Source organism: Syngnathus floridae, chromosome 21, assembly GCF_059516105.1.
Source record: "Syngnathus floridae isolate MCC-2025c chromosome 21, RoL_Sflo_1.0, whole genome shotgun sequence".
Classification (NCBI taxonomy): domain Eukaryota; kingdom Metazoa; phylum Chordata; class Actinopteri; order Syngnathiformes; family Syngnathidae; genus Syngnathus; species Syngnathus floridae.
The window spans coordinates 6,693,692-6,708,902 of NC_142433.1; the positions used below are offsets into that span (position 1 = coordinate 6,693,692).

The 15,211-nt window shown below is 45.7% G+C and overlaps 1 protein-coding gene and 1 long non-coding RNA gene across 4 annotated transcripts; one reads left to right on the top strand and one right to left on the bottom strand.

Moving 5' to 3' along the window:
- Positions 1-540: 540 nt before the first annotated feature.
- On the bottom strand, positions 541-2,399 carry LOC148380312 (uncharacterized). 2 transcript variants are annotated; one of them, XR_015854888.1, is made up of 4 exons: positions 2,296-2,399; positions 1,540-1,671; positions 1,290-1,437; positions 541-1,204 (listed from the first exon to the last, which is right to left on the bottom strand). It is a non-coding gene; the product is annotated as an uncharacterized LOC148380312 (long non-coding RNA). The 2 variants fall into 2 exon arrangements; XR_015854889.1 differs by having other exon boundaries at positions 1,540-1,668; positions 2,296-2,392.
- A 1,887-nt stretch (positions 2,400-4,286) lies between these two features.
- On the top strand, positions 4,287-15,210 carry LOC148380313 (ataxin-1-like). 2 transcript variants are annotated; one of them, XM_088364847.1, is made up of 4 exons: positions 4,287-4,527; positions 6,426-6,562; positions 10,550-12,089; positions 12,156-15,210. In XM_088364847.1, the coding sequence occupies exons 3-4, from the start codon at positions 10,788-10,790 to the stop codon at positions 12,633-12,635; spliced, it is 1,782 nt and encodes a 593-aa protein (XP_088220973.1). In that variant the 5' UTR covers positions 4,287-4,527; positions 6,426-6,562; positions 10,550-10,787; the 3' UTR covers positions 12,636-15,210. The 2 variants fall into 2 exon arrangements, with proteins under 2 accessions (XP_088220973.1, XP_088220974.1); XM_088364848.1 differs by lacking the exons at positions 4,287-4,527; positions 6,426-6,562 and adding an exon at positions 8,437-9,620.
- Position 15,211: the final 1 nt, after the last annotated feature.

Here is a 15,211-nt window from a genome sequence, read left to right on the forward strand (position 1 = left end):
CATCCATGTCTTGAATTTCCCCAAAATTATTTTTCATTAACGAGGGGTTCGGTGAATGCGCATATGAAACTGGTGGGGTTCGGTACATCCAACAAGGTTAAGAACCACTGCCCTAATGGTTGTTAGAATTATAACCTGCTTGATGTTTGTGACAATTTGGATTATCTTGCTTTTTGTCTTGTGGCGAAGGCAGGAATGTTTCAAAGCAGTGTTTGGTGAGATATAGATGACAACAGCCGAAAAAAAATGTGTGAACGTTAGATGTCACTGGTTACACTACTATACCTTAAACGAGCTTGTGCTTGGAAAAAAATACTACTACCCACTACGCGTTTTCCAGTCTAAAAGACCCTTACCTTTGTATAGTTTAAGGTTGTTGTGAAAATATACATAGTGTGTTATTGGACTTTCAACTAGGTTTCAGTAACACCGTTATGATTATGTTAGCTTGGTGTTAACTGCAAATTTAAATACATGCATTTTAAAACATCCAAACTATCACAGTCAAAATGTGTAAAAAAATAATAATAAAGAAATAAGTCACAAAAAATAGCTCTATAATGTAGGAATAAAAAAGGGACACAATGGAAAACTTTCAAAATATAAAAATAATTTTACAAAATATAAACACTGTACTTGGTAATAGGTTTAAATACCAGCTCAGTGGCCTAGTGGTAGAGTGTCCGCCCTGAGACTGGAAGGTTGTGGGTTCAACCCGGCCGGGTCATACCAAAGACTGTAAAAATGTGACCCATTGCCTCCCTGCTTGGCACTCAGTATCAAGGGTTGGAATTGGGGGGCTAGATCACCAAATAATTCCTGAGCGTGGCACCGCTGCTCCTCACTGCCCCCCTCTCCCCCAGGACAAATTTCACCACACCCAGATGCGTGTGTGACTATCATTGGGATTTTTTAACTGAATATAATCTACAAAATAACAAATGCTTTTAATGTGGCAACATAAAAATCATTTGTCAGAATGAAAAAAACAAAAAATGTTAAATTGCTTAAAAAGCAGAACCTTTTAATTACAAAAATTAAAGAAAAATTAAACAACTATTTCCTATTGTCAGGGGCAAAATGCATGTCCACAAATAGACATGGGGTTGGGGGGTCTATCAGATCTATCTACGCGATTCACGAAAATGATACTTCAGACGGGAAAAAACACGGAAATCCGCGGATCCGCAGAAAATTCTCATCCCTGACAGAAACAGAAATATAATACAAAAATTAATTAGTACAGAGATGACAATTAGTTTAATCCCTTCAAATAACTTGTTACTTACTTTTCTCTGGCATGAGGTACTTGTATACCCTCCCAGCTGTCGAAGAATAACCCAAAACCTGAGGTTCAAGATTCTCCTGTGGCAATTCTTCATTGCTGGCAAATTGCTCAATGGCAATTGGGGACCACCCATTATAGACTGGATTACACTATAAATAATTATGAAGAAATAAAGTGTGACTATAACTAGTACTTTCATAAAGAAAGACCATATTAATCACGTAACTGTCAGTATGACAAATATTAATTACCTGGTTGGGTCCACATTCATTTTTTGCATTGAGGCTCTTTAATTCCACAAGGATTGAAGACCCAAAACCTGAGCTTCCACTGTACTCCGTTTCCTCCTCCACTCTTTAAGATAATTAGAGGACATAATTCTGCTGGGGGAAAAAACCCAAAAGAACATTTAGATTGGACATACTAAAATTCTTGAAATAAAATTAATAAAACAACTGTAATAACGTGTTACACTACAAGACTACGAGTATCGGGAAATTATTTTTCAAGAAAATTGTCTCAAAATTAGTAGCAGCTTGAACGATTGATGTGCAACTCTTACATGTATAAAACATACATAAAAATGATTAAAAACTGTGTTAGAGCGCAAGCATGCAGGATATTTGTCAAAAATAAAATGTAATTTTTAAATGTAGGCTACTCCCGGAGATTCTAACTTTTAAAAAGACATTGGTTTCTTCCGCTAATGGAAACAAATAATCCTGTTTTGGCGCAAAAATGTTAAGAGACGTACACTTTCTACATTAAACAGTTTATTCGATTTATTTGGGTCATTTGATAGGTTTCATGCAACATATAATGCCTTACATTAAAAATGTAAGATAAAGGAGTTTTAACGATGTTTAAAAAGTAAAGAAAGTTAACTTGACCGAACCGCCACCCCACACATACACAAACTCAAACTACTCGCAAAAGCATTCTTTGGACACACAGAACCGTCTTTCTTCGAAATTGTTCAGAATAAAACAACGTAGCCTAGAAGACACAAGAAGCAGCCCTTCTTTGTCTTGTTGTTTTGTTGTTTCTCAGCAGATCGCGGAAAACTTTCCTCTCTCTGCTTCTTCCTTAAGGAACTCGCTTTTATTTCCGGTCACTCTGAAATCAGACGACCCGGAAATAAAAGTGAGTTTCTGCTCCCTAGTGGGGCGAGATAAAAATATGTCCCCACCCGCCCTTCGTGCGAGTTGATATTCTATTTTACTCTGATACAGTTATGGTGTCATATTTTGGGCGAATAAACAGTATTCACTAAAATATATTAAATGATATACACTATTTAATTTAATCGTACACATGGTCTAAGGAAAGTCTACATTTAGACGTCTGGTTAAAATAATAACCACACTTCACACGGCTCAATGGTTGTTTAAAATGAAGCAATACAACATTCCTTCATTATTTATACAACTTACAGCTGGTTTGGATTTTAATATTTCATATTTGATTAATTTAATTCTGTCGTCTAGATTTGGGCCATATCTATCTATCTATCTATCTATCTATCTATCTATCTATCTATCTATCTATCTATCTATCTATCTATCTATCTATCTATCTATCTATCTATCTATCTATCTATCTATCTATCTATCTATCTATCTATCTATCTATCTATCTATCTATCTATCTATCTATCTATTTAGTTTAATATTTCTGGTTTTAATTTTGTCATCAATTTTTGGGCTACACTGTTAAAATGGCTGTGAAATCTACAGTTACTTACTGTATTAAACACAGTAACCTTACTGTGAATGATTATTACAGTTGAATGCTGTAATTGTTACAGTTAAACCTCGTAAACATGACAAAATCACAGTAGGATATATATATCTATATTAAAATTATTTTTCTAATATGTATATCTATATCTATATCTATCTATCTATCTATCTATCTATCTATCTATCTATCTATCTATCTATCTATCTATCTATCTATCTATCTATCTATCTATCTATCTATCTATCTATCTATCTATATATATATATATATATATATATATATACATACACACACACACACACACACACACACATACAGTACATCTACTGTAATATGTATTTACAGTAAGGTACTGGTTAATTGCTGCCAGTTAACTACTGTAAAATGTTTTTACGGTAAGTTAGTGGTTAATTGTTGCCAGTTAATTACTGTAAAATGTTTTTACAGTAAGTTACTGGTTAATTGCTGCCAGTTAATTAATGTAAAATGTTTTTACAATAAGTAACTGGTTAATTGCTGCCAGTTAATTACTGTAAAGTTTACAGTAATTTTTTTACAGTGTACACATAGACCAACTATAGACGTCTAAAATCGGGCTACACATCAAGATCACCAAATGATTCCCGAGCGCGGCACCGCTGCTGCTCACTGCTCCCCTCTCCCACAGGGGAGGGATCAAAATCACACGGGGATGGGTTAAATGCAGAGGACAAATTTCACCACACCCAGATGTGTGTGTGACGATCATTGGGACTTTAACTTTAACAAAAAGTTGATGGTGTCGTTGTCAGCTTCAGCTGATAATGGGGCAAGCGCCTGACACCAACTTCTGCTCACAAAATTCACCAAAAGTTACAAATAAAAAGACCTATGTACTGCTATTCTATACATTTGTTAAAAACGTATTTCAATATTTTAATTTAAAAAACAACAACCCAGTCCTATTTATACGTATAAGCATTTTAAGAATGGTTTGAATTTTAAAAAAATCATTGTGAAATTGAATTACAGCGTGGAAAAATTACATTTGTTTACATACAAATACGTCGAATTTTCATAAGCCTCCCTAATTCGACCTATTAAAACGGTTCTAATATAATGGGGTGACAAAAATATTCGCGATAAAAAATGAACACAAGCGTGTGCACGAACGCTGGTCTGTACTGCTACTGTTTTGTTTTTAGTTTGTTTTTGCGTGCATTTATGTGAGTGCGAGCGGTGTGCTGGCTGCGTGAAGTAGCAGCGCCTGCGTGACGCTGCTGCTGTGCTGCTGCTGCTGGTGGGGGCTGCGCGGCCGCAGCACACTTGAGCAGCCGGGTGGGGAGGGGAGCAACGCTTTCCGGCCGCCAGCCCCCGGAGCACAGCGAGCACGCAACGCAGGAGGGGGTTGTGGCGGTGCCGCGAGCCGAGCCAAGCCGAGTTGAGGCGAGGCGCGGACGATACGGGAGGAGAGAGCCACTCGGGAGCCACGGCCTGCCCCGCCGCCGCCACAAACAGTAAGCAGCCCCCACACCAAACGCTGCGTTCGCTCTCCGCCCCGGGCTGGGGCGTCTCGGGTGCGCCGGGGGAAAGTTGCTCCGGTCGTCAAGCGCTCCACAGCTCTGGCTGCTCGGCGCGGGTCTGCGAACTGCGCCACTCCTTTCCCTCACTTTAGCTCTTTTTTTTCACGGTTTCAGCACTCGAGGCGACGTTGATGGTACGCGCAGTCAAGTCGGCGTTGTGCAATTTGTTTGCGCTAATGTCACCCCTTTTGTGCATTTTGTTTTTAAATCTGTCTTTTACTATCGCGGAAGTGTGTTGACACGCAAGGCGAGCAGCTGATTCCAGCCCGGCTTGACGTGTCTCCGTCGGGGCTTTTCTGCCCGTTTTTTTTTAAAGACATTGCTAATGCACGACTACTTACTATAGTTTTTTTTTTTTTTTTTTTGCAAAGGGCACAGCGGCTTTGTGATTGCGAGACTCGCCGTGATGTCATTCATCTCAGCTCGGACCATTACATAACGGACTGTGGGGAAGCCTGCTATAGCGAGGCTATTTTTACTCTGTTTATACCCCCACCCGCTGCACTACTCCCAGTCCCGATTGTTGGCCTATCGCTCACGTTGTCATTTTTTTACTACTACAAGGAGGATTGCGTGTGTAAGTTTTGTGTATCGAGACGAGCCAGTACCGAAGTCACACTCGCCCCTGCCCTGCACGTCATCCAAGCCTTTCAAGCTTACGAAAGCACCAGCAGACGCTCCATCGCGACATGCTCAAGAAAATTGCGTCACAGTGGCGGCTCTTAACATTTGAAGACCTTGCTGCCAAGTAGTTATACAATTTAAATGTAGATAATTCAACATTTTTATAATTTAACGACGAATTTGTATTGTAAAATAAGAAAAGTGTGATGATAACCGTAGAGTGGGTAATGGCGCTTAATGTCATAAGAGTTTATAAGTTTATAGAGTTTGTACTTTTCACAAGAGGTTTTGTTTTTCTTTCCTCGGTGTGTTAATGTAAAACGATGACATCAGAAACATACAGAAGATGGAAAAAAAGCATTTTGGGATGTTAATTTCAATTTTTGATGATTATAAACAATATTTAGAAAGAATAAAAAACAAAAGGATAAAAAATAATCAAATGTGGAATTTGATTCAATTTTTTGCTGTTAAAAATTTGCTTTGAAAATAATATAAAACATATTTTCTTAAAAGAAAGAAATGAACAAAAATAGCTTTTGAATAGGTCAAAAAAGGAAAAGAAATAATTCATAATGACTCACGTACGCTACTTGGAACTGCCACTCCGGATACTAGACGGCGTGGCCAGCAACAATGGTCTTGCACCGATGGGGGGGGCGGAGGGGGAGGTGATATGCGTTCGAGAGACTGGAATTCAATAACAGGAAAAAAGCCCGTGAAAAAGAAACAACCGGTGGAATAGCCCAACCCACCCTGCGCGGCCGTTGTGCTTGTCAAGCGTTTGCACCCTGCGGGACGCCTAAATGGAGCGCGTGGGAGTGGGGGGACGGCATAGTTGAAAGCATCTTGACGCTATTTCATTGATGTCCTTATTGGAGTGAGTCGACTATGCGGCGGCTGTTTTGCTGTGGCATTGTCGTGCAGTGTTGTGACCTAGATTGAAGACACGTCGCGCATTGCTAGTTGAGGAGAGGCCGTCCATTGGAGCTTGTTTGGGCATCCGTGGAACTTCCTATTTTTTTCATCCCTCCAGCAAAGAGTTTGCGTGTGGTCTGTTTGTTGCCCGTTTTAGAAATTTGCGTAAGTAGCCGACTCAACGCTTGAATTTTGATATGAAAGGAGCTGCGGTTTTGGTTAGCGACACGACACTGTGTGATTTTTGCATGACATATCTTGATGACCGTTTTGGATTTTCTTTTCTTGAGGGAATGTTGCCACATCCGGACAGCGGACACATTTTGAGCTGTGGCACAGCAGCCCAGACCAAGGCTTGCCCTCCACTGTACGTTGCTGACAACAGGCTCCGCCTCCTCCACGTAGCTCCTCCTCCTCCTCCACTCAGGTACCACCACCTCTCTGTTTCTAATTAAATTTCTAAATACCAAAAGAATCGTAACGTTGCGAGCAGGGAGTTGATTCCAAACGAATGTCCGCTCTTTACCGATTTGCCAAACTTTTCCACCTTTGTGATTTTCATCTTGGCATGGCAGCCAATGTGAGCTTTTCACCAGCCGCTGTCTCTTTTCTTGCTCTCCTCCTCCTTCATCTTCTCACCTCATCTCTCCTTCTCTAGCCCACTCATCTCTCCTCTCCCTCCTCAATTCACATCATTTGAACCTGCTCATTAAAGCGCTTTACCATTTTTGTGGGCTCCAAAGTTTTCCTCTGGGCTTGTTTGCTAATTCTGCTTTGATTTTTAAATTCCCTAACTGGGCTGCAAGAATCCACCAGAAGCGAAGTGAGCGTGTCCGCTGGCGTTTCTTTTCTTATTTGAAGTGTAAATGGCTTCAAGTCGAATGAGGCGTGGCGTCAAAGCTTGTCTCATCTGCTGTAAGGTCAGACTTCCTTGTTTGGGTGTACCCCCACCCCAAAAAAGCATTTGAAGCCGGTCAAGCGCGGCTCGGCACAATATCGACACCTGCCACTGGCAGCTTCCGATACCTGCTCGCTGCTCATCGGAGGCGGGCGGAGTCATTCAACCTAAAATAGCATCTCCTCGCCATGGCAACAACAGCCGACCGCTCGACGGAGCGGAATCTCTCATCGCTGTACTCTTTCTTCCGAGCGAGGATGGCAAGTTACGTTTTATGTGTTTGTTTGCGTCGCCGTGGAAACGTGCATACGCGTCCCAAGACAACGGCTCGATTTGATTTAATTTGAATGTTGAGCCCCTGAAGCTTGCGTCGATTAGCAACCTCGCGGTCAATTTTGAAACTAAACTCCAAAATTCAGCCCTCCGATTCACTTTGACTTGCACGAAAACTAAGGTGAAGCCAGAGGCCAGCTGCAGGTTGCCCCACCCCCCTCTCCCCCTCCCTTCTCTTAGCTGAACTCTGGGAACCCTGCAGGTTGTACGGCACGCCGTTAATATTTGGAGCTTTCATTTCACCAGATGGTGCATGGGCGCCGCCCACTTGCCACCATTTGTTATACAATATGGATTGTATAACAGGCAGAAAGCCCCCCCCCCACGCAAATACACAAACGGTGAACTCGTCTGTCCCGTTTTGTGTGCGCAGAATCCCCGAGTGCAGCATTGATCCACCTTCTGGGCAGAACCCAGCAAAGAGCACCGCCGCTGCTTATGAGGCCAACAGAGTGCCCGAGCTTTGACTGTTGTGAACGCACGCAGCCTCGGCGTGCATTGCGGTCGCCCGCAAGCATGCCTTTGTCGTTGTATTGACGAGACGCCGACAAGAAAAGTGCGGCCCGTCAAGCCGGTTCTGCTTGACAGTGCGTCCTGCGTGTGTGTGCGTGTTAAGGGTTGTGGGGCAGCACAGGCAAGGGAAGGGCATTCAAATACAAGAGTCACTTTGAAAGTCTGTTCTCGTGCCACGTCGTCTTTAAAATGTACATTATGGTCTCTTCAAAAATATTGCACAAGTCAGACATGTCAGCATGTAGTACATCCAAAAGTACGGAATTAAAAAAAAAGAGACCTTAAAATATTTTTTAAACAAAATATTTAATATTATAAATAAACAAATAAATGTAATAAGACCTTAAAATATTTTTTAAATAAAATATTTAATATTAGAAATAAATACATGAATAAATATTTTTTAAGTAAAATTATTCAATATTTTTTAAATAATAATATTAAATAATAATATTAATAATAATAATATTTTTTCCTCTATTTAAAACAAGAATCCCAAAAAATTTTTTCCTCAAGGGAAAGAAAGAAATCAAGTTTTTTTTTTTTCTCCCAAAGATGAGGAAAAGCATGGCTGCGGTCAAAGAAGGCATTTCCTGTATGTTACACGCACACACGCACGTGCAAACAGCTGTCAGACACGACGTCAGCCTGCAACGCTTTAGTGCTGAGATCACCGCTGACGTTTGTGTCAAGAAACGTCCCGCGCGCTTTTCAAGAAGGCGGCGTGCTGAGAGTGCAGTCGAGCTTTTCGCGCTGCCTTCAGGGACCGTCTTGTCACACGTCCCTTTTGGTCTGGCAGCAATTTGCCAGCGCCTTTGCCATTTTCTGCATATGAACGTCTGCCTCTTAGCGAGGGGTTGGACAATTACCAGCTTTGGTGAATGCACCACGGCTTGCATTTCAATTTTTCGGATATTTGCCAGCTTTGATGACAGCAAAGCGTGCCGAGATTGCGTTTTGGCACCGCCTTCAGTGACCTTTGGTGTCCTTGGGCCTGCACTGACTGCATGAGTTTGGAATCAAAGCTTTCATCCTGCCTCCGCCCTCTCTCACTCATTTTTTTAATTCACTCGTCATTTCTCGCTCCCCTGCTGCGTCGAGCCGGCTGACTCGATGTTGCCTCTTCTCCGCCACCATCTGCTTTGCTCGCTCGCTCTTTCTCGGCTTTGCCTTTCGCTCTCGCCGGCTCCATCTGTCCGCCGCCGCCACTTCCCTTTGCACTTTGAACACGGCACCAAAAAACACCTCTTAGAAAAAGGAAAACTACACGGTGGTGTTGTTGGCTTGGACTTTTGCCCGCATGTGGCGGCTGCGTTTGTTCTTGTGTGTATATATGCGTACATGCGTACTCTGTGGCAGCAATGGAGCAGCTTAGTGGCAATTTGCCCATCCCGCCACTCCCTCCCAAATCCTCACACGCACGCAGCTATTTGGGAATGGGCCCGTGGCCCAGCACCCCTCTGGGGTGAAAAAAAAAAAGCGTCAAAGCAAAAAGTGCAAGCTGTGAGCATAGCCGCCGACCTTCAGTTCAGCGAGTGCACTCTGATGACATCATTACGTAATGTTTACACGCTGCGCTGCACAAGTGCTGTGCTACTATGGTGGCGGCGCAAGAACAAGAGGAACTTCTGCTGCGTTTGTCTGTATCGTGTGTGTGTGCGTGTGTGTGCGTAGCGTAAGAGGAAGCGACGACAGTGTGAGGAGTAAAAGAGCGCAATGCTGTGAGAGGGGGCGACCTGTGGTGAGTACACTTGAGTGTGTGTGTGTGAGTGTGTGTGCGCACAGGAGGGGGGGGCTACGACACGATATTCCACTATTGACACACCATATGCGCGTGCGTGTGCGCGTAATGAATCCGCACGTACTCGCTCTGTCCTACTTTGCGCCTCTTAATCGTCTCAACAAATCACGCACGCTACAAAAAGTGCAAGTCATTCAACTTGTTTTTCTCACATTTGTTAGAAACTCATGACTCTAGCTGGCCCATCATTCCAAAATACATACATACATACTCTCTCTCTCTCTCTCTCTCTCTCTCTCTCTCCCTCTGTCTGTCTGTCTGTCTGTCTGTCTCTCTCTCTCTCTCTCTCTCTCTCTCTCTCTCTCCACACCTTAAGCGTTTTGACCTTAGAAGGACAATCGTGTAGTCATGCATGAGTGTGCGCTTTTGCTTTGTGGACACACACATACACACACACACACACACACACACACACACACACACACACACACACACACACACACACATGCATGCACTTGACACTCGGGTGTACATGTGAAGTGAAGCCCATAGAGGACTGTCATCTTGGGTTACAGGTTATCTGATAACTACACACGCACGCACGCTCACACACGCACGCACTGCCAAGTCAGCAAGCTTCAGGTGAGCGAGCATTTCAAGTGAAGGTGGGTGTCTGGTTTCAGTGAGGCAATACGTTTCCTTTCTGTAATCTGGGTCAAGCCTTTGCTGTCCTCGGCCGCGGCTGCATGCATGGCCCTCAGTCAAGGAAGGGGGCATTGCTCAGAACCAAAACCAAGGACTGTTCTTGTTCTTTTGGTGGCTCCGTTGGCGATGGACATTCCTGCCAGATTCCACGTTTCGTCATCTTTTCTCATTTTCCGAAACTGCCTTGGTCGTCCTCACGTGGCTCCGCCGTGTTTGCCTTTCAGGACCGGGAGGCTCGCAGGGCGATGATTCCGCATGAAGCGCCACGCACTCGGCCCCCCGTCGCCTCGGACGGCAGCAGCAGGTGCCAGCGCGTGACGTGCTCCAACTTAGCCTAGAGTCCCCCACAGAAGCCCAACCGCGTACCTTGAACCCCCCCTTTTCCGGTCGCCCTAATAGTTTGTGTGGAAAGTGAGAAGGAACGCAAGATTAGATAAGGCAGAGCACTGGAGCAGGATCAGGATGAAGTCCAATCTTGAAAGGAGTAACGAATGTCTGCCCCCAAAGAAGAGGGAGATCCCACCCAGCACGCATGGTCCACAAAGCCGCTCCCTAGTCGCTCCACCCGCCGCCAAGCCCCCGGAGAACACGACCTGGCCGGCTGCCAGCAGCACCGCCCAGTCGGACGCCCCTCGCTATCAATCCCCCCCCTCCACCTCCAGCTCGACGAGGCTTTCCGCTGTCTGCACGTCGCCCCTGCCCCAGACAGGAGGGGGGACGCTCCACTACACCCAACTGCCGGCCAATCTTCAGTTCATCACCTCGCCTTACAACGCAGCGTACGCCAGCTACGTGGCCCCTCAGCTCCTTCCGCCGCCCTCGTCCTATTGTCAGAGGTTGTCGTCACTCCCCGAGACGCAAGAGCGAGCATCCGTCCGGTACGCCGCCGCCATGCCTCCGCCTCCCACGCTTTACGCGGATGTAGCGGGCGCCGGAAAAGAGGACTCCAGAGAGCTTCACAACGGGGGGCTGGAGCGGAGCCGCGGGGTCAAATTGCACGACGCCTACGAGGCCCGCCGAGCGGTTCCCCTGCCGGACTCAATTCACGAGCCTTCGAGAACGTCCGTTGTGCTGGAGGATCGCCAGCTGTCATTATCCCGAGGCGACCCTGGGAAGCCACTCAAGCTTACGCCTGTGTCCTCCAACCACACATTTCCACCTCCCTCATGTGGAGACAATCTGAAAGCTTGCGTCAGCCCGCTGTCACCGCAGACACTGGTCCAGACCGCTCGTGACTCTCCAGCCGAACCACCGTGTGTGGGGCTCACCCCCGGTGGGATCTACCCGCAGTCCCCCGTGATTGGTTACATCGCCGGGGCGGGCAGCAGCCAGCACGCGGCCGTCAGCTACCACGGCAGCTTGCAGCAGCACGTGCTCCTTGCAGGAGCCCGGCCGGTCATCATCCCGCTTGACGGAAGCGCACTGTCCTCCGCCCGGGCCCCCGGAGGTGACCACCCTGCTGGCTCATACCACCGGGGCAGCTCAAGCGGGCCGGTCCGGGCCCAGCTCCACCTCCCCGCGGTTCCGTCGGCGGTGGCGGCTCCTCCGTCTCTACCGGCGTATTTCGTGAAGGGATCCATCATCCAGTTAGCGGACGGCGAACTGAAGCGCGTGGAGGAGCTGAAGACGGAGGACTTCATCCAGAGCGCCGAGATCAGCAGCGAGCTGAAGATCGACTCGTCCACGGTGGAGCGCATCGACGGGAGCCACGCCTCGCCTAACTTTGCCATCGTGCACTTCTCCGTGGGCGAGCGACGCTCCCAGGTAAGCTCCAGACAAACAATCTTCGGAGTCAAATGCCTAAACCAAAAATGTTCTCCGATCTTGCAGGTGAGCGTGGAGGTGTTGGCTGAGTATCCCTTCTTCGTCTTCGGCCAAGGGTGGTCGTCGTGCTGCCCGGACCGAACCAGCCGACTCCTGGAGCTACCTTGCACCAAGCTTGCAGTGGGCGATGTTTGTATTTCGCTCACCCTCAAGAAGCTGAGCAACGGATCCCTGAGCAAGACTCAGCCACCGGAGCCGGTCGCCCCTCGCTCAGCCCACGGGTTCCTCCTGGAAGCCCCCAAAGCGCTCTCCCGGGTCTCTGTGCACAGGGAGCGGGAGAATGGTGCCATTGCTGTGCAAAACGGCGATATGGATTTGGTGGTGATGCCTAGCAAGCTGAGCGGCACCAGTGGCAGGAAGCGCCGATGGTCGGCCCCCGAGGCTCGCAAAGTGGAAAAAGCCGAGGATCCGCCCTCGGCCAAATTGACTTTTATACCTCATGAGGTCAAAGTCACCATCGAGGGAAGATCCAATCTTGGCAAGTGACGATTCGCAAAAGTGCGAATGCCCACCTTCACTGTCGGACAGTCGAGATTCAGTGTCGCTTTCTTAGCCATCACCTGGTCCGACACGAACCGGCTTTGCAGTTTTTGCGCCAGCTGGCGTGGCGCACGTCCCGTCCGCTGTCCGCATGTCAACGTGACACGGCGGCCTTGAAAGAGGGAACGCCACTTTTTTTTAATCCTTCTCACCCGCTTCAAACGATCATTGGGCAAATCAGGGGCTCAAAGTTGCTTTGATCAAAACGATATCAGACTTTGAAAACACACTGCAGTGAGTCAGCCAACGTTTGGCTTTGCCGATTTCGATTTTTCTAACAAGATTGAATGAGGGGCTTTAATTTAGTTCTTTTGAATGCAGTACTGTAAGTTTGCCAGAGGGGGAGTAACAAGTAGCAGCAGCAGCACTTTGTTCGGGGTCCCATCGATGTGCCTCGAATGAAATGGCGAGGAGTGAATGAACTTTTGTTTTGGTGAACCCCCCCCCCCCATGTCCAGTGTTTCCACTTTGGAGTCTTGAAAGAGAATCTTGCAGTTTGCACATGACGAGGAAAAGAAGGAGTCAGCCGGCTGTTTTATTTTTGTCTTTGTTGGCTTTTTGGGGGCGGAGCCTGTTGTCTTGGATGAGACGGAAACACTGGAAAGGCCCTCATGTTTGAATCTTCTGGCGTCGAGTTAGCGAGCTGGCGAGATGAAAATGATGATGATGAAGACGATATTGTGCTTGGTGAAGGTGGCATGTATTTGTAGGAGATTCTGATGATGCTTTATTTTTATAATGATACAAAAACAGGGTTCCACTTTGTTTTCAAGTCATCTGGATGCCTTGTGTGGATTGAAAGTGTCCAACTTCATTATTTTATATTTTTTTCCTCAACCTCCCCTCTGGAACATCAAACCCAACCTGTCAGCCTCTTGAAACCTCCGACATTTTCTCTAATTCAGGTTTACACACACGCATACACACGCACACACACACACACACACACACACACACACACACACACACACACACACACACACACACACACACACACACACACACACACAATGTAACTAACGGAGCCAAAGCCAAGTCATTGCGTTGCTATGGTTACCTAAGAAAGCAATATCATGCACTTTGCTTGCATATGAGTGGATGTTATGCACACACACACAAACACACGGAATCATTCCACTGGAGTAGTTGGCAATAAACATTTCATTGGCGATCCTCCAGCAACGCCCAGAAAAAAAAATCCCAAATCACTTACGGGAGTACCTGAACGTTCGTCCTCTCCAATCTATGCAGTAAATCAAGTCGGGGTTGCTTGTTGTTTCCCACGTCAACCTAATTCTATTCTTTTGAATTCCCAAAGGCAAGTTGACTGTTTCCGTTCGACCAGGAGGCAACTTTGGTTTTCACCCCCTCCCTCCCTCGTATATATCGTGATGTGCAATATGAGATTAACTAATGTTTTCTCTTTCCCGTCGCGTGTGCCAAGTTGATGTAGCATCGCGCTGACCGGGAGTTTGCTTGTACCAGATTGGCCCCACCCATATTGCGTGAATGCGAATACCTGACTCAAGGTTCGTGAAGACAACCCTCATTGCCACAGTGGGGACCACATTTTTATATGATATATATACTATATATTTAAAAAAAAAGAACATAAATTTATAAAAATGATGCACATGAAAACTTGATGCTTTGCAGCACTTTGGAATCCGAGCTAGCTAGAAGCTAGCTTTGACCGCTAACTTCTGTCCAAAGAATGACAAATGTCGGCAACGTTGGACGAGTGAGGATGAACCTAAAGAAAATGACGGAATGTAAATGTCGTTTTGGGGGTTTAAATGTAAAAGTTGTTGATTTCGGATTGATAAGGGTGTGGGGCTTAAGAGGGGGGGGGGGAAGTAGAAGTATAAAGTTGGAAGATTTGGATTTTTTTCTCTCTGATTCCCTTTGCTTGTAGCATGGGCCATTTCCGACAGATGGCTTTTTTGTAGATTTGTCGTGTCATCAGACAGGAAATGACCAGAATGTCAACATTAATCTTTTTTTTTTTTTTTTTACGACAAGCATCCTCAACACGGAGGATCACTTTCTTTTTCTTGCACAATATGATTATTTTAAAAAAAACAAACAAGAGTTTGAGCTCTTTTGGGTGACGATTTCAAGGAAAAAAACAGTCTGGGCACTTTTTTGTTTGAATATTGAATCAGGATTTGTATAATTTAGTTTTGGGTAACCAACTCAGGCAGAAAAGGAAATTTTGAATGTTTAAATGGATTTTCAAGGTGATGTGTATTTACAAGACACCGTTTAACACGATTAACAACGATGGCGATGAAGTCGCCAAGGCCCACTTCACCGTCTTTGCAAGCCGAAGAACTTGACTTGACGCTGGCTTGCAAAAGACAACGAGGCCCGCGGGGGACCGTGATGTACTCCGTCATCTCTTCCCCCCCTCCTGTTCTTGGCTGTACGGTTTTGACGCCTGTGTATACAAATGCACCTCCTTTGGAAAAAAACAAAACGAAATCTTTACATATCGGGAATAAACGGGCACTTTGTGTTTT